This window comes from Halichoerus grypus, chromosome 14 (genome assembly GCF_964656455.1).
Source record: "Halichoerus grypus chromosome 14, mHalGry1.hap1.1, whole genome shotgun sequence".
Classification (NCBI taxonomy): domain Eukaryota; kingdom Metazoa; phylum Chordata; class Mammalia; order Carnivora; family Phocidae; genus Halichoerus; species Halichoerus grypus.
The window spans coordinates 18,506,913-18,528,697 of NC_135725.1; the positions used below are offsets into that span (position 1 = coordinate 18,506,913).

The 21,785-nt window shown below is 38.1% G+C and overlaps 1 protein-coding gene across 4 annotated transcripts in view; it reads left to right on the forward strand.

Moving 5' to 3' along the window:
• VPS13A (vacuolar protein sorting 13 homolog A) overlaps positions 1 to 21,785 on the forward strand; it is a 268,847-nt gene that overhangs the window by 87,831 nt on the left and 159,231 nt on the right. For all 4 annotated transcript variants that reach the window (XM_078061570.1, XM_036103219.2, XM_036103220.2 and 1 more), the window contains exons 20-22: positions 2,987 to 3,123; positions 5,033 to 5,165; positions 7,454 to 7,571. In XM_078061570.1, the coding sequence (XP_077917696.1) occupies positions 2,987 to 3,123; positions 5,033 to 5,165; positions 7,454 to 7,571 (388 nt within the window). The remainder of the gene's footprint in view (positions 1 to 2,986; positions 3,124 to 5,032; positions 5,166 to 7,453; positions 7,572 to 21,785) is intronic.

Below are 21,785 nucleotides of genomic sequence, written 5' to 3' on the forward strand. Positions count from 1 at the left end.
GGCCTGTTGCTTTGATTCTCCAGTGTATTTTCCCCAGGTGGAATTGCACTGCCCTTGCCAGGGGGCCAGGCTAAGTAATCTGCTCCGGTTTGCTATATGTGGCTTTTGTTCCCTGACGGCTTTCCTCGCAGCTTTAGAGGATGACAATGAAAACATGAGCTTGGGGCCGCACTCTTCACTGACCCCTCAGAGAAAAGCAGTCACTCCTGTCTCCCTGGTCTCCGGCTGCATTCCATGCTCACCCAGCTTGTGACCAAGTATTTTTGTCACAGGCACTTCACCCCGTTTTGAGTCTCCAAACCCTACAGACTCCTGCAGCACTCTCCCATACCGATCCTCTTGGTGGAGGAAGCGGGTACTCCCTGGTTCTGCTGTTTGTTGCGCCCCTGCTTGGACAGCAGTAGCCTGACCGTGCCATGGTTCAGTTTATGGCATCCCTGGCTACTCTGATGCGTGGGAGCTCTGCCACACTCAGGCACCCCCGGTCTTCCTGTGACCCCGAGGGTCCTGACACCACCCTGTCTTACCTAGGATTCCGCCCCTGCTTCACTGCCTGAGCCAGCTTTTGGAGGCTCCCCCACTCCTTGGTTTATCTCCCCACATGCTGCCTCGGATTCACTTCTTCACACCTCCTACCTTGCAGAAAGTGGTTGATTTTCTATTTGTAGATTTGCAGCTATTCTTTTCTTAGATCTCCAGTTGAGATCTCCAGTTCATAATGATTTGATAGCTATCTAGCTGAATTCCTGGGACCAGATGAAACTAAGGTCTCCTAGTCTTCCACCATCTTGGACTCCTCTCCAGATGTTAAATATTTTAAGAAGTGGAAGTCTTTAGTATTTTACCTTCTAAAGTTAACAGACTGTCTCTAATAATAGTGTCTCTATTGGACACTGTGCTAAGTTTTGGAGAGCAAAGTAGTGATAAAAACAGATGTAGCTTTAGCCCTTTGATGGATATTATAATCTTAAGATAGGACAGACATAAAACTAAGCGTTATCCACTTAAATTTAAAATTCACTTAAAAAGCAATTTTAAAGAACCCAGGAAGAGTAGCTGTAAGAAGTACCCACTGCTGGGCGCCTGGGTGGCTCAGTTGGTTAAGCGACTGCCTTCGGCTCAGGTCATGATTCTGGAGTCCCTGGATCGAGTCCCGCATCGGGCTCCCTGCTCAGCGGGGGGCCTGCTTCTCCCTCTGACCCTCTCCCCTCTCATGTGCTCTCTCTCTCTCATTCTCTCTGTCTCAAATAAATAAATAAAATCTTTAAAAAAAAAAAAAAAAAGTACCCATTGCTGTCACACAGACATTGCACCCCTGGCAGGATATCCTTGTCTTCCTCAAGGACTGAGTTTCATGGCGTGTTGGGGAAAGTGGCTGGAAACTTGCTCTTTGAAACTTACTGGAACTTACCCTCTGATGTGATGGGGAAGCTGTTCATGGGAGAGTGTCTCCCTGAATGCGTTCTGCTGTGAAACTGACTGAAGGGGGGTTTTTAGGGAAAGGATGGCTGTTGGATGCTGTTGGTACTTGTGCACAGCATGCACCTGGTTTTGGGGGAAGTCGCACCACTGTAGGATATTGCTGAGTGAGCACACTGACACCAGGAAGCAACATCTTTTCTTCCTGCAGTGTCTCCCCAGGGTTTCCTATCTCCTTCAGTATTAATTTGCAACAGAAAAGGATTGAAAAGGCTCAGATCTACATTCACAAGGCAGACACATGGGTGAATTTGGAGCTGATGGGGGAAACAAACTGCTAATGGACTCAGATGCTGTGAAGGAAATGAGAATAATGGGTATCTCCATATAGTTTTGGTGACAGGGTCAGGGAATAGCTCTTTGAAAAAGTAACATTAAGACCAGATGTGTGTGTAGGACCCACCCAGCTGAAGAGTATAAGGAAGAATCTTCAAAGCAGTGGTAAACTGTGAGACAGTTTACCACTGGGACAGAATTGGGTGATTTTGGCAGCTACAGAAGGCTAGGTTGGTTCTAATGTAGTAAGCGAGGGGGAGTGGAATGATGTGAAAAAGGCAGGCATAGTGTTGGTAAAACAAGACTTTGAAAGTCATATTAAACAATTAGGATTTTGTTCTCAGTGCAGTGGGAAGTAGAGGAGAGACACAGTAGACTTAAATCCAAAACCAATTATTCAACGTCCCCTTCTTCCATTAAGAAACAAACTAGACAGATCAATGTCTCCTGGCATCCAGGAAGCTCTCATTGAAAGTAAGGCCTGAGGTAAGACTTCTAGGGAGTACAGGACTTGGATTTGTGGAGTCAGGAATACATGACACAAATTATTTTATTTTTTAAAAATTTTTTAAGATTTTATTTCTTTGACAGAGACATAGCGAGAGCAGGAACACAAGCAGGGGGCGGGGCAGAGGCAGAGGGAGCAGCAGGCTTCCCGCGGAGCAGGGAGCCCAATGCGGGGCTCGATCCCAGGACCCTGGGATCATGACCTGAGCTGAAGGCAGTAGCTTAACGATTGAGCCACCCAGGCGCCCTGAGACAGATTATTTTGATTGAGGAAGTCTTACAGTGGAGATGGAAATAGAAAAATGCTTACCGGTGAGACTGAGAATCTTGAATGCCAGAATGTCCTTTCTGGTTGCTGCTTGGGAATCTCCTACCTGTCATACCATACAAACTAACTTGAGTAAAACCATGTTGTGTTTGAATACAGATCATTTTGGGGAAAAAAATTAACTATGCTTTGAGTCAGTTCTGTACTTAAGTTTCAAGCTTATTGAATGTTTCATAGAACTTGATTTTTTAGATATGTATGTCCCTGGTTTTACCCAAATTGAGTTTGTGGGTTAGAAACATTTCTTTGAGGAACCATTACAATTTTGTACTCAGTTATATTGAATTAGGAGTGTACAAAGACATTGATTAACAAATTACATTATGTTGAAAATATTTTCTCAAGGTATTTTTAAAATTAATGCATCACATTATTTTCAATTTAAATTTTCTGCAGGTCTGCTGTATATTATTGAAACACAGAAAGTTCTTGATCTCAAAATTAATTTGAAGGCTTCATATGTTATTATCCCACAAGGTGGAATTTTTAGCCCTACATCAAATCTACTACTTTTGGATCTTGGTCATCTAAAGGTATATACTAACATTTGCCCTATATTATGATATTTAAAGGTGTTTCTCTGTTTAAGATGTATTTTGTTTTTTAAATCGTTTGATTTGCTATTGTGATTATTAGCTTTATGGTAGATTGTAGGATTTGAAAATTCTTTCTTTCAATGTTAAGTTTCATTTAACCAGGTAGTTTTTCTACATTTCTGATACCAAAATGATCATTTTGAACTCTGCAGGTTAGGGGTGAACCTAGGAATTTTATTTATAGAATTTGAGAGTAATGTTTGAGGAGATTATTTCCTTTTCAATGTAAAATTGCTACTTATTAAAATACATCAAATGGGATTCTGGAAATAATCAAATCTTCATCCTTCTGAAATTTTTTGTGTATATAACTAGATACTGACATTTTATTTTATTTTATTTTTAAAGATTTTATTTATTTATTTGACAGAGAGATACACAGCGAGAGAGGGAACGCAAGCAGGGGGAGTGGGAGAGGGAGAAGCAGGCTTCCCGTGGAGCAGGGAGCCCGATGTGGGGCTCAATCCCAGGACCCTGGGATCATGACCTGAGCCGAAGGCAGATGCTTAACGACTGAGCCACCCAGGCGCCCCTAGATACTGACATTTTAATATCTCTGTTAAATAATCATAACTTGAGAGACAATCTGATTGAATATACCTAAGCATTTCCCTTTCCATCCAATTATGTACATTTTTCTTCCTCAGTTTTGAGTAGAGAATCATTTTTTTCTGTGTTTCTAGAACTGCACTGTTTTATGTGGTACCCACTGGCTACGTGTTTATACTGATTAAAATTAACATATAAAATTAGTTCTTTAGTCACATTAGCCACATTCAAGAATTTAATGATCATAAGTGCCTTGGGGCTGCTATTTCAGCATACATAGAGAACAGTGCCATCCTTGTAGAAAGTTCTATGGGACTGCTCTAGATTGTTAAATGTATATTAAATAGCTATAAGAATTTTAAAGACCCAAGAAGGATAGGTAATATTCGAAAGCTTTTCTAGCTACCTAACAAATATGTGCCTTTCCTTGATATTGACATTATCCTTTATTCTTTGTTTTTAGTCTTCAGTTCATAATTAGATAAACACTTGCTGGATTTAGGTTTATAATAAAATTTATACAGTTATTCATATTTGACTATAGAATTGTTTCAAGGGCAGTGTGGTTTGGTAGCAGGAGCATAACGTCAGGGGTAAGGTATCTATCTAGTTTTGTGACCTTAGGCAATTTGTTTAACCTTTTATCTAAAATTCATTACCCTTCAGAGATAATCAGTTTTGACAATCTGCTGCACGTGAGCTATATAAAATAGAGGTGAAAATGCTAAGGCATGTGCGTGCGTGCGCGCACACACACACACGAGTGAGTAAGATCTTTATATACTGTGGTGGAGTGATTGATCTCCAGGATGTTTAAGTGAAAAAAGTAGTATGTATAGTATGCCACGAAGGAGATGGTACAAATATAACTTATGTGAGGTTGTCTAAATGGCAGAGTTGGCACTACAATTTAGCTATCCTAATATTTAATTCTGGATTATTCTTCTTATAAAACTATCAAAATATCTGTCATCATGACATAGAAACATTATGTAGGCTCTGTTCGTCTCTTATCAGATAAAAAAAGGTTCAAATGTATTGTTCTCCAGGGCTGGCTTGGTTTCCCTCTTTTAATTACGTAATTGAGCAATATAACTTAGTATGTAAAAATTCACTTTGTCCCTGGTCTTCTCGTTATACATGTTATGCATAAAGACATTTCTATTAGCCTTACATGTCAGCTTGTGAGTCTGTCTTACCTTCTATTAAATTTTTGTGTTAGAGTCTTAAAGATAGAAAATTTATATTTTTATTTTGAAGTATTTTGCATCATCTAAACTGTTAAAATTAACTTAAGGTGACAAGTAAAAGTCGTTCAGAATTGCCAGATATGAAACCAGCTGGGGCCAGACTTGAAGAGATCATGCATAGAGCTTATGATTCCTTTGATGTTCAGCTTACAAGCATACAGCTGCTTTACAGCACAGTTGGTAAGTATATAATGCATTCTTTATTGATTCATGTTGCTGAAATGATTAACTAGGTTTTTAGACAGTTTCTCTGAAGACCTTCATCCCAAATATATTAAAACTTTTATATTTTTGGGACACCTGGGTGGCTCAGTTGTTAGGACACCTGGGTGGCTCAGTTGGTTAAGCGTCTGCCTTCGGCTCAGGTCATGATCTCAGGGTCCTGGGATTGAGTCCTGTGTTGGGCTCCTTGCTCGGTGGGGAGTCTACTTCTCCCTCAGCCCCTCCCCCTTCCTCTCCCTATTCTCTTTCTCGCTCTCACATAAATAAGTAAAATCTTTAAAAAAATAAAACTTTTATACTTTTGAATTAGAAGTAATAGTAGATAGTGTCTAGGAGCAATATCTCAGATATTTGATTTTACTGCTCAAGAGACTTTGTCAGTGTCTGGAGACATTTTTGATTGTCACGGGTGAGGAGTAGGGGCATTACTAGCATCTAGTGAGTGGAAGTCAGGGATGCTGCTAAAGTTCATACAATGTAGAGGAAAGCCACCCCACAACACTTACTTGGCCCAAGTATCAATAGTGCTGAAATTGAGAAATCCTTTGGAGAAGGTTGGAAAACATTGGCACATATTTAAAATATGTGTTTTATACATGATAATCAGAAGAGTCTGCTCACAGCCAGAGGCATTCCAGCCTGGGGCCTCTGACCCTCTAGGCCATAAAGAGCCACACAAAGACCAAGGAAGATGTTAGGAGGATTGAGGAGGGTATCACAGGCATACCTTTACCCCATTCACTTTTGATGGAGTCCCTGATTCAGATCTAGTTTTTCGATGAAGTCAACAGAGCCAGAAATTGACTTGTCAGGAGCCACTCAAAGTAGATAGTGAGAGATTTGAGGCTAGTTGAGCCCTCCTTTTGCTGTGTCATACTGTTTCTGAATCCCTGGTGTGTTAGTAAACATAAACATTTAGATAATTCATCAGTGTTGGATTGGTGAATGTTTTAGAGATCCGTGTGTATATGGTCAAATTTTAATTATCTGAGCTAACCAATAAAAAGAAACAATGAGAACCCAAAGTAATGGTTATTAAAAGTGTTAAATTATATATTTCTGGGACATTTTTATTTTCTTTATATTTGTTTTAGGATAATAAACTTGATTTCTGTTTTTATCATATTCTAGTTGGTGTAGGAGAAGCCCAGAAGTGTAGTGGGTGGCAAATATAAATTATTTATAAAAAACCCGTAAGTTTTTTTTTCAAGTAATAAATAACAGTATTATGGTATGTTTGGTACACTTTGGTCATTTATTTTTGAACTCCATGAAGTATACTTAATATTTACGATATAGAGATGCTTTGTGAAGAAAAATTTGAAGTATTCCATTATCGTCTGAAAATTATTGAAATTCCTTAGAATTGTTTTTATAAGTGTTAACTGTTCTTAAATAATTGAATCTTTTTTAGAGCAATGTATTTTTGACATTGGGGTTACTTTAGGTAATTGTCATAAACTCTCTTGATAAATACTGAGAATAGAAGGAAATATTTCATTAATCCTGATACTGTTAGAATTTTAAAAATTGTAATAGAGTTCATTTTACTACCTTTTTCTGCATCTAATCTTTCATTGGCTTGGTCTTCCTTGATTGAGGACTTTTTCTTACTCAATTATTAGGCTCAAATGAGGTGTAATGTATATGAAGATGCATTGTATCACACAAATATCATGTTAACAGATCTGCATGTAAATTTCAGCTTGTATCAGACACTAGCCCTTTGATCATAAGCAAATTAAAAGTTCCTGAGTTTCAGTTTTCTAAAATGAGATGATTAAACATCATTGTGAGAATTAAATGAGAATTTAAACATTGCCTAGAACAGTGCCTATTACAAATCTCGAATAATTGGTAGCTTTTATTAATACAGAAGAACTGTGCTTTTATCTACCTTTTTCATTATTGCCTTAGAGCCATGTTGTTTTTTGGGTGAAGTATCTGCTGGGTGTAGTGACGGTAAATGGATGCACATTAGATTTGATTAAACTGTGTTGGTTTTTTAATAAGCCTTTTCTTATTGAAACAGAGAGTCTTTGAAGCAGCAAAAGGAGTGAAAGGGAAATGAATTTACCTGCTCATTGTGTGTACCTGGGAAGATGGCATTAAGATTATCTAGATGTAGGAAGATTTTTCCATACCATGCAGTATATGACTACAAAGTATTAATAGTGATTTTAGGTTTAATCTGTCTTTCAAATTATATGTGTGCTAAATAAACATGTATTGTTTTCCATAATTAGGCGATGATTGGAGAGAAGCACGAAAACTCAGTGTATCTACACAGCATATTTTGGTACCTATGCACTTCAATGTGGAGCTCTCTAAGGCCATGGTTTTCATGGATATAAGGATGCCCAAGTATGTATTGTCTCTTTCGTGAGATTGTAGATTTTCTAAGGAAATACCATATTTCACTGATTTTTTTGTGTGTGTGGTAAAATATATGTAACATAAACTTTATTTTTAAGTGTATAATTCAGTGGCATTAAGTACATTCACATCCATCACCATCCATCTCCATAACTTTGTCATCTTCCCAAACTGAAACTGTATTCGTAAAATAATAATTCCCCACTCCCCCAGCCGATGGCAGTCATGATTGATTATCTCTCTATAAATCTGGCTACTCTGGGTACCTTACGTAAATGGAACCATGCAATGTTTGTCCTGTGTCTGAGTTATTGTACGTAGCATAATGCCTTCAAGGTTTATCCATATTGTAGCATATACCAGAAATTCATTTGTTTTTAAGGCTGAAAAATATTCTACTGCATATATTTAGATCACATTTTGTTTATCTCTTCATCTGTCAGTGGACATTTGGATTATTCCAATGAAATTTAGCTGGTGTAATAATGCTGCCGTGAAGATTGATATACAAATATCTGTTCGAGTCCTTGCTCTAAATTTTTCTGTTTATATATTCAGAAGTGGAATTTCTGGATCATAAGATAATTTTATTTTTAATTTTTTGACGAACTGCCCTACTTGTTTTCCATAGCAGCTGTACCATTATATTTCCATGAGCAGTGCGCACGGGTTCCAATTTTTCCACCTCTTATTTTCTTATTTTTAAAAATAGCCCTCCCCAATACATATGAAGTAGTATCTAATTAGAGTTTTCAATTGCATTTTCCTAATGATTACTGATTAGGTAATTTTCAGGTACTTACTGGCAGTTTACATATTTCTTTGGAGAAATATCTTTTCAGGTCCTTTGCCCATCTTTAATTGGGATTTTTGTTAAGTTGCAGGAGGTTTTTTGTTTTGTTTTTAAATATATTCTGCATGTTAACTCTATCAGATAAATGATTTGCAAATATTTTCTCTCATTTTGTAGATTGCCTTGTCACTCTTTTAATAGTGTCCTGTGATGCATAAAAGTTTTACATATTAAGTCCAGTTTATGTGTAGCCTTTGCTTTTGGTGTTATATCCAAGAAAGAGACAGCGAGAGAGGGAACACAAGCAGAGGCAGAGGGAGAGGGAGAAGCAGGCTTCCGACTGAGCAGGGACCCCAATGCGGGGCTCGATCCCAGGACCCTGGGATCATGACCTGAGCCGAAGGCAGATGCTTAATGACTGAGCCACCCAGGCGCCCGATTTGAGATCTTTTTTTAACATAAGTGTTTACAGCCATACATTTCCCTCAGTGTGGCTTTTGCTGTATTCTATAAATTTTGATATTCTGTGTTTTCATTTTTACTCGTCTCAATATATTTTCATCTTTTCCTTGTGATTTCTTCTTTGACTTATTGTTTAATACGTGTGTTGTTTAATTTCCACATATTTGTGAATTTTACATTTTCCTTCTTTGGTTTCTAGTTTCATTCCATTGTGATGAGAAAAGATGCTTTCAGTGATGTCAAACCTCTAAAAAAGTTGACACTTGTTTGTGTCCTTATTTATGGTTTGTCCTGGAGAATGTTCTGTGTGCATTTAAGAAAAATGTGTATTCTGCCGTTTTGGTCCATTTTTGTCAATAGCATTGTTCTCGTCCTCTTGCTGGGCTTCTCTCCGGTTGTTACATCAGCTATTGGAATGGGGTATTGAAGTCTGATGACTGTAGATCTGTTTCTTTCCGCAATTCTGTCAGTATTTGATTCATATATTTGATGTTTGATGCAAATATATTATTAGTGAAATTACCTTTTTATCATTGTATAATGATGTCCTTTGTCTCTAGTACAGATTTTGACTTATAAACTCTTCTGACTGCTTTTATTAAAGCTATTCCTGATTTCTTATATTTATTACTTGCATGGGATATTTTTTTCTGTTCTTTAACTTTCAAACTGTTTGTGTCCTTAGATCTAAACTGAGTCTCTGGCAGACAGCCTATAATTGGATCTCATTTTTTTCATCCATTCTGTCAATTTATATCTTGGATTTGAAAGCTTAAAGCATTTACATTTAAAGTAAATATCGATATGGAAGGACTTTTGTCATTTTGCTATTTATTTCCATGTTTTACAGCTTTTTTTGTTCCTTATTTCTTCTCTTACTGCCTTCATTTGCATTTAGTTGATTTTTTTTTTTTTTGTGACATGGTTTGATTCCCTTCTGTTTTCCTTGTGTGCTTTATAGATTTTTTTATTATTATGGAGATTACATATGGCATTGTAAAGTTGTAACAATCCACTTAAAATTGATACCAACTTAACTGGAATGGTGTACAAAAAATCTTCTTTACTGTTCCACCCCCTTCATTTTATGTTACTGCTGTCACATATTACATCCTTATATATTGTGCACCCATTTAACATAGATTTATAATTTTATGCATTTGTCTTTAAATCCCATAGAAAATAAAAAGTAGTTATAATCAAAACTGTAATAAGTAATACTTGATTTACATTTTTCATATAAATATGTTTATCTTTACTGAGATCCTTAAAATTTATTGTTAGCTGAAACTCTGAGCCGAGGGTTCTACATAAAGAAGTCTGTTGAACTCTACTGAACTGTTAAGCTGATGTAGTCCTAAATAGTTTTAGATTGTACCTAACACTTTCATTTCTTTCCACCAGTACTTTTTCTCTCCCTTGCAAACATTGAAATCTCAGCCAGACATCTATTTTATAATTTAATCAAAACCCCATCTAACACTTGCCAAACAGCCTCAGAGGATTGTTACAAGAAGAGAATGCTCATAAAGTAGTGCTCAAGGCTTTGTGTCTGAAGCATAGGGAGAAGGATAGAGGTAAGCACTCAACAGCCTGGCCTTTTCCCATATGCTATGGATGTGGCTACTATTACTTACTGCTCTTGTCACATGAAAGAGAAAGTACAGTGACTCTGTCCACTAGCAAAGATAGTATAGTGTACTAAATCTTGTTCTCCTAGACTTCCTTCTTCTAGGAAATCAGACTGCACTCTGAGAATCTTAAGGCAGAGGAATGTCAGGAATTTGGCTTGAGAAAGAGGAGGAAAGAAAGCCATTCTACACATTCTGCTGTTTTTTTTCATAATCCAGTACTAGGTGTAGTTTGATTTTAGATATGCGGCTTTGGCTCTTTAGTTCTTAGCCAGAGGTCCCACTGCCGATTTACTGTTGTGTAACATTTCTTGTAAAGTTTGTCAGTGTGTGGTAAAGAACAAAGATATATGTGATTTCCTGTTGTAAACATGAGTATGAATTGATTCCTTTTTAGCTTATTTCTATGTATGCTAGACGCTAGGAAGTTAGGGAGTACCAGAAAAAAGAAGTTGATATTATTGAGGGACCTCGCTTTGGATTGCTCTATTTACTAGTATACAATTAGGAATAATTTATGTACTGTAATGCAGGGAATATGTATAGTATAGAAACAATTGAAATAACTGATTAAAATACTTCTATCTATCTAAATAGATAGAGGAAGATCATGAGAGATCAATCCAATGTAGCAGTTGCAGTTTTTTTCTGTAAAGGGCCATATAGTAAACATTTTAGGCTTGAATTCCATATTGTTAGTCATAACTATTCAACTCTACTGTTTTAGGATGAATGTAGCCATAAACAGTACATAATGAAAACAAGCATGGGTGTGTCCAATAATACTTAATTTATCAAAGTAAGTAACAGGCTGAATTACCCAATGACCATATTTTGCCACTCTCTGATCCCAGTGCATTATAGTCAGACATGACCAATAAAGGGAAAATATATCGGGAAAGCCATTTGAACTAGTATTCTAATGATACTAAAATTGCCTTAGGTTAGGATCAGAGAAGTACAGCTAAAATAATAAAAGGCAGAAACTAAATGATTTAGAAAGATCAAAACTGAGAAGCATTTGATTTCAATTTAGTGAGCTGGAGCAGTATAAAGTGAATATGATACTATATAAAACTCTGGAGCTGTGCAAGTATCAGGCAGCATCCTTTGAAATTTGAGCTTAAAACATTTAAGGCAAATATAAAGGAAGTCCTCTGCTATTTGGTATGTAGTATTTTGGTGCCCCCATTTTCAGGTTGTACAACTACTATGTATAAAAAAAATTGAAAAGTTTAGATACATTGAGACAGATTCATAATATGTATCTACGTTAAACTAGGATATATGGAACTAATTATATATATTTAGTCTATTGGAGGTAAAAAAAAGCTTGTGATTTTTCTCAAGGAATGCAGATATATTTTTAGACTGATAACTTTTTCAACTCGCACACATGAATAAGGTAAAGTTTTAGGAGAAATATAGAGATAAAAATGATGAGTAAAAATGTACTCACTTTATGAGATAATTTCTTTTTAAACTATTACTTTTTTAATAACCATGCATTACATCTTTAGTTTTTGATGTAGTGTTCAATGATTCATTGTTTGCGTATAACACCCAGTGCTCCATTCAATACGTGCCCTCTTTAATACCCATCACCAGGCTGACCCATCCCCCCACCCCTCCTCCCCTCTAGAACCCTCAGTTTGTTTCTCAGAGTCCACAGTCTCTCATGGTTCGTCTCCCGCTCTGATTTCCCCCCTTTCATTTTTCCCTTCCTACTATCTTTTTTTTTTTTTTTTAACATATAATGTATTATTTGTTTCAGAGGTACAGGTCTGTGATTCATCAGTCTTACACAATTCACAGTGCTCACCATAGCACATACCCTCCCCAATGTCCGTCACCCAGCCACCCCATCCTTCCCACCCCCCACCACTCCAGCATCCCTCAGTTTGTTTCCTGAGATTAAGAATTCCTCATATCAGTGAGATCATATGATACATGTCTTTCTCTGATTGACTTATTTTGCTCAGCATAATACCCTCCAGTTCCATCCACGTCGTTGCAAATGGCAAGATTTCATTCCTTTTGATGGCTGCATAATAGTCCATTGTATATATATACCACTTCTTCTTTATCCATTCATCTGTCGATGGACATCTTGGCTCTTTCCATAGTTTGGCTGTTGTGGACATTGCTACTATAAACATCGGGGGGCACGTACCCCTTTGGATCACTACATTTGTATCTTTGGGGTAAATACCCCAGTAGTGCAATTGCTGGGTCGTAGGGTAGCTCTATTTTCAACTTTTTGAGGAACCTCCATACTGTTTTCCAGAGTGGCTGCACCAGCTTGCATTCCCACCAACAGTGCAGGAGGGTTCCCCTTTCTCCGCATCCCTGCCAACATCTGTCGTTTCGTGACTTAATTTTAGCCATTTTGACTGGTGTGAGGTGGTATCTCCTTGAGGTTTTGATTTGGATTTCCCTGATGCCAAGTGATGTTGAGCACTTTTTCATGTGTCGTTGGCCATTTGGATGTCTTCTTTGGAAAAATGTTCATGTCTTTTGCCCATTTCTTGATTGAATCATTTGTTCTTTGGGTGTTGAGTTTGATAAGTTCTTTATAGATTTTGGATACTAGCCCTTTATCTAATACGTCATTTGCAAATATCTTCTCCCATTCTGTCGGTTGTCTTTTGGTTTTGTTGACTGTTTCCTTTGCTGTGCAAGAGCTTTTTATCTTGATGAAGTCCCAATAGTTCATTTTTGCCCTTGCTTCCCTTGCCTTTGGTGATGTTTCTAGAAAGAAGTTGCTGTGGCTGAGGTCGAAGAGGTTGCTGCCTGTGTTCTCCTGTGGATGGTACTTTGATAGGGATTGCATTGAATGTGTAGATTGCTCTAGGTGGCATTGACATCTTCACAATATTTGTTCTTCCAATTCATGAGCATGGAACGTTTTTCCATTTCTTAGTGTCTTCCTCAATTTCTTTCATGAGTATTTTATAGTTTTCTGAGTACAGATCCTTTGCCTCTTTGGTTAGATTTATTCCTAGGTATCTTACGGTTTTGGGTGCAGTTGTAAATGGGGCCGACTCCTTAATTTCTCTTTCTTCTGTCTTGGTGGTGGTGATTAGGAATGCCACTGATTTCTGTGCATTGATTTTATATCCTGCCACTTTACTGAATTCCTGTATGAGTTCTAGCAGTTTTGGGGTAGAGTCTTTTGGGTTTTGCACATAGAGTATCATATCATCTGCAAAGAGTGAGGGTTTGACTTCTTCTTTGCCGATTCGGATGCCTTTTATTTCTTTTTGTTGTCTGATTGCTGTGGCTAGGACTTCTAATACTATGTTGAATAGCAGTGGTAATAGTGGACATCCCTGCCACGTTCCTGACCTTAGGGGGAAAGCTCTCAGTTTTTCCCCTTTGAGAATGATATTGGCTGTGGGTTTTTCATAGATGGCTTTTATGGTATTGAGGTATGTATCCTCTGTACCTATACTCTGAAGAGTTTTGATCAAGAAAGGATGCTGTACTTTGTCAAATGCTTTTTCTGCATCTATTGAGAGGATCATATGGTTCTTGTTCTTTCTTTTATTAATGTATTGTATCACACTGATTGATTTGCGGATGTTGAACCAACCTTGCAGCCCAGGGATAAATCCCACTTGGTCATGGTGAATAATCCTTTTAATGTACTGTTGGATCCTATTGGCTAGTATTTTGGTGAGAATTTTTGCATCCATGTTCATCAGGGATATTGGTATGTAATTCTCCTTTTTGATGTGGTCTTTGTCTGGTTTTGGGATCAAGGTAATGGTGGCCTCATAAAACAAGTTTGGAAGTTTTCCTTCCATTTCTATTTTTTGGAACAGTTTCAGAAGAATCAATATTAATTCTTCTTTAAATGTTTGGTAGAATTCCCCTGGGAAGCCATCTGGCCCTGGGCTTTTGTTTTTTGGGAGATTTTTGATGACTACTTCAATTTCCTTAGTGGTCATAGGTCTGCTCAGGTTTTCTCTTTCTTCCCGGTTCAGTTTTGGTAGTTGATACATCTCTAGGAATGCATTCATTTCTTTCAGATTATCTAATTTGCTGGCATATAGTTGCTCATAATATGTTCTTATAATTGTTTGTATTTCTTTGGTGTTGGTTATGATCTCTCCTCTTTCATTCATGATTTTATTTATGTGGGTCATTTCTCTTTTCTTTTTGAGAAGTCTGGCCAGGGGTTTATCACTCTTACTAATTCTTTCAGAGAACCAGATCTTAGTTTCGTTGATCTGTTCTACTGTTCTTTTGGTTTCTATTTCATTGATTTCTGCTCTGATCTTTATTATTTCTCTTCTCCTGCTGGGTTTAGGCTTTATTTGCTGTTCTCTCTCCAGCTCCTTTAGGTGTAGGGTTAGGTTGTGTATTTGAGACCTTTCTTGTTTCTTGAGAAAGGCTTGCATTGCTATATACTCTCCACTTAGGACTGCCTTAGCTGCATCCCAAAGATTTTGAACAGTTGTGTTTTCATTTGCATTTGTTTCCGTGAATTTTTTTAATTCTTCTTTAATTTCCTGGTTGACCCATTCATTCTTTAGTAGGATGCTCTTTAGCCTCCATGTATTTGAGTTCTTTCTGACTTTCCTCTTGTGATTGAGTTCTAGTTTCAAAGCATTGTGCTCCGAAAATATGCAAGGAATGATCCCAATCTTTTGGTACCAGTTGAGACCTGATTTGTGACCTAGGATGTGATCTATTTTGGAGAATGTTCCATGAGCACTAGAGAAGAATGTGTATTCCGTTGCTTTGGGATGGAATGTTCTGAATATATCTGTGAAGTCCATTTGGTCCAGTGTGTCATTTAAAGTCTTTATTTCCTTGTTGATCTTTTGCTTAGATGATCTGTCCATTTTCAGTAAGGGGGGTGTTAAAGTCCCCTACTATTATTGTATTGTCGATGTGTTTGCTTTTGTTATTAATTGGCTTATATAATTGGCTGCTCCCATGTTAGGGGCATAGATATTTACAATTGTTAGATCTTCTTGGTGGATAGACCCTTTAAGTAGGATATAGTGTCCTTCATCATCTCTTATTATAGTCTTTGGTTTAAAATCTAATTTGTCTGATATAAGGATTGCCACCCCAGCTTACTTTTGGTGTCCTTTAGTATGGTAAATGGTTTTCCACCCCCTCACTTTCAATCTGGGGGTGTCTTTGGGTCTAAAATGAGTCTCTTGCAGACAGCATATCGATGGGTCTTGTTTTTTTATCCAGTCTGGTCGCCTGTGTCTTTTGATTGGGGCATTTAGCCCATTTACGTTCAGGGTAACTATTGAAAGATATGAATTTAGTGCCACTGTATTGCCTGTAAGGTGACTGTTACTGTATATTGTCTGTATTCCTTTCTGGTCTATGTTGTGTTTAGGCTCTCTTTGCTTAGAGGACCCCTTTCAATATTTCTTGTAGGGCTGGTTTTGTGTTTGCAAATTCCTTTAGTTTTTGTTTGTCCTGGAAGCTTTTTATCTCTCCTTCAATTTTCAGTGACAGCCTAGCTGGATATAGTATTCTTGGCTGCATATTTTTCTCATTTAGTGCTCTGAATACATCATGCCAGTCCTTTCTGGCCTGCCAGGTCTCTGTTACCAATCTAATGTTTCTTCCATTGTAGGTTACAGATCTCTTGTCCCTAGCTGCTTTCAGGATTTTCTCTTTGTCTCTGAGACTTGTAAGTTTTACTGTTAGATATCGGGGTGCTGACCTATTTTTATTGATTTTGAAGGTGTTTCTCCATGCCTCCTGGATTTTGATGCCTGTTTCCTTCCCCAAGTTAGGGAAGTTCTCTGCTATAATTTGCTCCAATATACTTTCTGCCCCTCTCTCTCTTCTTCTGGGATCCCAATTATTCTAATATTTATTTGTCTTATGGTATCACTTCTCTCTCGAATTCTGCCCTTGTGATCCAGTAGTTGTTTATCTCTCTTTTTCTCATCTTCTTTGTTTTCCCTCATTTGGTATTCTATATCACTAATTCTCTCTTCTGCCTCATTTATCCTCTCCAAAAATGGACAGCCTCCATTTTTTATTGCACCTCATTAATAGCCTTTTTGATTTCAACTTGGTTAGATTTTAGTTATTTTATTTCTCCAGAAAGGGTTTCTTTAATACCTTCCATGCTTTTTTCAAGCCCAGCTAGTATCTTTAAAATCTTCATTCTGAACTCTAGTTCCGACATCTTACTAATGTCCGTATTGATCAGGTCCCTGGCTGTTGCTACTGTCTCTTGTCCTTTTTTTTGGGGTGATTTTTTCCTTCTTGTCATTTTGTCCAGAGGAGAATAGATGAATGAGAGAACAAAATGCTAACTAACAGGGTAACAACGACCCCAGAAAAATATACACTAAACAAATCAGAAGAGCCCTGCAACCGGGGGAAAAGAAAGGGAAAGAAAGAAAAAAAAAAAGAAAAAGAAAAAGTTAAAAAAAAAAAAAAAAAGAATGTAATCAGATATGATCAGGCTGGTGAATAGATCAGTGCCACACACTAGATTTTGGGCGTATTTTGGTCTGTCAGAAGAAACTGCCTCCTAAATTTTAAAGAAAGAAAAGCTTATATATGTACAAAAATAAGGGTAAATACGATGAAGGGTTGGAATATGACTGTTAAGATGAAAATTGTAAAAGATTTTATAAAAGGAATTGATAAGTTGGTTGAAAAAAGAAAGAAATTAAAAAAAATAAAAGGGATAGAATGTTGTCAGGCAGGAGAGTAGAACAAAGCCATACACTGGAGATTTAGGGTATGTTTTGGTCTGTTAGAAGAAACTGTATCCCAAAATTTTAAAGAGAGAACAATTATATATATATATATATATATATATATATATATATATATATATATGCCAAAAATAAGGTTACAGTGAAGGGATAGAATATGACTTTAAAAATGAAAAATAAAAAATTTTTTAAAAGGCATTGATAAGATGTTGGTTGAAAAAGGGAAAAAGAAAAATTCAAAAAAAAGAAAGAAAGTTAAAGAAAATTAAAAAAATTAACTTTGAAAGACTAAAGAATCATGGGGAAAAAGCCATCAATTCTATGTGCAGTATTCCCCTAGCGTTGGAGTTCTGCCATTCTCGTTGATCGGTAAACTTGGTCTTGGCTGGCTGTTCTTGCTGATCTTCTGGGGGACGGGCCTGTTGCCGTGGTTCCCACATGTCTTTGCGGGGGTTGGAATTGCCCTGCCCTTGGGGGTCGGGTTAAGTAATCTGCTCGGGTTTGCTCTCGGGAGCTTTTGTTCCCCGCAAGCTTTCTGTACAGTTTTGGAGGCCGAGAGTGAAAATGGCAGCCTCCCAGTCTCTGCCCCGGAGGAGCCGAGAACTCGGGGCCCCACTCCTCAGTGAGCCCCCAGAGAAAAGCAGTCAATCTGTCTCGTCTCCCCGGTCTCCCGTCGCACTCCGTGCTCACCAGGCCTGTGACCGAGTGTTTCTGTCTCTGGCACACGACCCCGTTTGGAGTCTCTAAACCCATTAGATCCCTGCGGTGCGCTCCCGCGCTGCTCCTCCCTGGGGGAGGAAGGGGAGTCTCCCTGGATCTGCCGCTTGTTGGGTCCCTGCTGGAAGAGCAGTGGCCCGACTGTGCCACGGATCACGGTTTATGGCAACCCCGAGCTGAGAGCCCGCCTCTCGGCTCCGTCTCTGCAGCCGGCTTCCCCGCTCCGATACCTGGAAGCTCTGCCGCACTCAGGCATCCCCGGTCTTTCTCTGACCCGAGGGTCCTGAGACCACACTGTCCCAGCGAGGGTTCCACCCCCCGCTCAGCCACTGGAGTGATGGCCCTCAGTGGAGCCGACTTCTAAAAGTTCCGATTTTGTGCTCCGTGGCTCTATCACTTGCCAGAAGCGGCCGACGGAGGCCCCCTCCCCCGCCATCTATCCTCCCGAATATCGCCTCAGATTCACTTCTCCACACGTCCTACCTTCCAGAAAGTGGTCGCTTTTCTGTTCAGAGAGTTGCTGCTATTCTTTTCTTTGATCTCCTGTTGAGTTCGTAGGTGTTCAGAATGTTTTGATCCCTATCCAGCTGAATTCCTGGGACCAGACAAAATTTAGGTCTCCTATTCCTAAACCATCTTGCTCCTCCTCCTAAACTATTATTTTTTTAACACTTTTTTTTTTTTTTTTTTGACAGAGACACAGCGAGAGAGGGAACACAAGCAGGGGGAGCGGGAGAGGGAGAAGAAGGCTTCTGCTGAGCAGGGAGCCCGATGTGGGACTTGATCCCAGGACCCTGGGATCGTGACCTGAGCAGAAGGCAGACGCTTAATGACTGAGCCACCCAGGCGCCCCCTAAACTATTATTTTTTAAAAGACTATTTAGAGGGGCACCTGGGTGGCTCTGTCATTTAAGCATCTGCCTTCAGCCCCGGACCGTGGGATCAAATCCCCCCATGTTGGGCTCCCTGCTCAGTGGGGAGCCTTCTTCTCCCTCTCTCTGCCTGCCATTCCCCCTGCTTGTGTTCATGTGCTGTGTCTCTCTCTCAAATAAATAAAATCTTAAAAAAAAAAAAAGACTACTTAGAACAGTTATAGGGTCACAGGAAACAATTGTTGAAGTATAGTTGACACTAAGGTTACATTTGTTTCAGGTGTACACAGTGATTTGACACCTCTGTATGTTGTGCTGTACTCACCACAAGTGTAGCCACCTTCTGTCACCATTCAAGGCTATTACAGTATCATTTGACTGTATTCCTTGTGCTATACCTTTTTATCCCCATGACTTGTTCATTCCATAACTGGAAGCCTGTACCTCCCACTGCCCTTCACGCATTTTCCCCAACCCCCTCCCCCTTCCCACTGGTAACCATCACTTTATTCTCTGTATTTGTGTGTTTCTTTTTGTTTTTTAGATTCCACATAGAAGTGAAATTATATGGTATTTATTTAACTTAGCATTATACTTTCTAGTCTTTCCATGTCACAAATGGCAAGATTTAATTTTTTTTCATGGTGGAATAATATTCCATTGTATATATGTACAACTTCTTTATCCATTTATCTGTTGATGGACACTTGGGTTGCTTCCGCTGGCTTTTTTTAAATACTACTACAAACATAAGTGTGTATGTATTTTTTCAAACTACTGTTCTCATTTTCTTTGGGTCAGTAACCACCAGTGGAATTACTGGGTCATAGAGTATTTATTTTTAATATTTTGAGGAACCTCCATACTGTTTTCTGCAATGGCTGCACAGATATACCTTCCTGCCAATGCTGCATGAGGATTCCTCTTTCTCCATATTCTCCAAATAACAGTTGTTATTTGTCTTTTTGATTTTAGTCGTTCTGACAGGTGTGAGGTGATATCTCACTGTGGTTTTGATTTGTATTTCCCTGATGATGAGTGATGTTGAGCATGTTTTCATGCGTCTGTTGGCCCTCTGTATGTCTTCATTGGGAAAATGTCTATTCAGGTCTCTGCCCAATTTTTTTTTTTTTAAGTTTTATTTTATTTATTTGACACAGAGAGCACAAGTAGGGGGAGCAGCAGGCAGAGGGAGAGGGAGAAGCAGGCTCCCCGCAGAGCAGGGAGCCCAAGGCGGGGCTCCATCCCAGGACCCTGGGATCATGACCTGAGCCGAAGGCAGACGCTTAACTGACTGAGCCACCCAGGTGCCCCTCTCTGCCCATTTTTTAATTGGATTGTTTGGTTTTTTTGGTGTCAAGTTGTAGAAATTCTTTATATATTTGATATTAACCCTTTATCGGATATATTATTTGCAAGTATCTTCTTCCATTCAGTAGGTTGCCTTTTCATTTTGTTGATGGTTTCCTTTGCTTTGTGAAAGCTTTTTATTTTGATGTAGTCTCAGTAGTTTATTTTTGCTTTTGTTTCATGTGCCTGAGGAGAGATACTTAAGAAAAGTGTTGCTAAGGCTGATGTACAAGAGATTACTGTCTGTTTTCTTTTAGGATTTTTATGGTTTTAGGTCTCAAGGAGTTGAAACTTAGATCCACAGAAAACCTGCATGCAGATGTTTATAGTAGTTTTATTTACACTTTTATATAAAGCTTATACACACAAATTTTATATTTCAATTTTATAGCCCAGACTTGTAAGCAACCAAGATGTCAGTCAATAGGTGATAAACTGTAGCATATCAAACAATGAAATATTATTCACTTCTAAAAGGAAATAAGCTGTCAAGTCATGGAAAGATGTAGAGAAATGTTAAATGCATATTACCAAGTGAAAGATGCCAATCTGAAAAGGCTACATATTGTATGATTTCAACTAGATGACTTTTGGAAAAGGCAAAACTATGGACACAGTTAAAAAATCAGTGCTTGCCAGGACTTGAAGGTGGTAGGGGAGCGATGAATAATTGAAGCCCAGGGGATTTTTAGGGCAGTGAAAATACTTTACATGATATACTCTAGATGATATAATGATTAATACATTTCATTATGCACTTGACCAGAGCCACAGATGTGTACAATGCCAATAGTGAATAGTAATGTAAACTGTGGACTTTGGTGATTATGATGTGTCAGTGTAGGTTCATCAGTTTCAACAAATGTACCATTCTGGTTGGGAATGTTTTTAATGAAGGAGGCAATGCATGGGGTATTAAAAAAAAAATTTTTTTTTTTCTATCTCCTTTCAACTTTTCTGTGACCCTTATTTGTAGATGACATGAAACTACATATAGAAAACCCTAAAGATTCCACCAAAAAAACTATTAGAATAAATGAATTCAGTAAACTTGCAGATAAATAATTAATATACAGAAATCTATTGCATTTTGATATACTAATAACAAAGTGCAGAAAGAGAAATTAAGAAAAAAATCCAATTAACAATTGCACCAAAAAGAATAAAATACCTAATAAACATAACCAAGGAAGGGAAAGACCTGTACTCTGAAAACTATAATTATTGATGAAAGAAATTGAAGACACCAACAGATGGAAAGCTATCCATGCTCATTGTTTGGAAGAATTGATACCATTAGATGTCCATACAACCCAAAGCAATCTATAGATTCAGTACAGTCCCTATCAAAATATCAATAGCATTGTTCACTGAACTAGAACAAATAATCCTGAAATCTGTATTGAACCGCAAAAGACCCTGAATAGGCAAAGCAGTCTTAAAAAGAGTAAAGCTGGAGATAACAGCATCTCAGATTTCAAGATATACTTCAAAGCTGTAATAATCAAAGCAGTATGGTGCTGGCACAAAAATACACACATTGATCAGTGGAACAGAATAGAGTTCCCAGCGATAAACCCATACCTATATGGTCAATTATAAAAAGGAGGCAAAGATATACAATGAGGAGAAGACAGTCTCTTCAAAAAATGGTGTTGAGA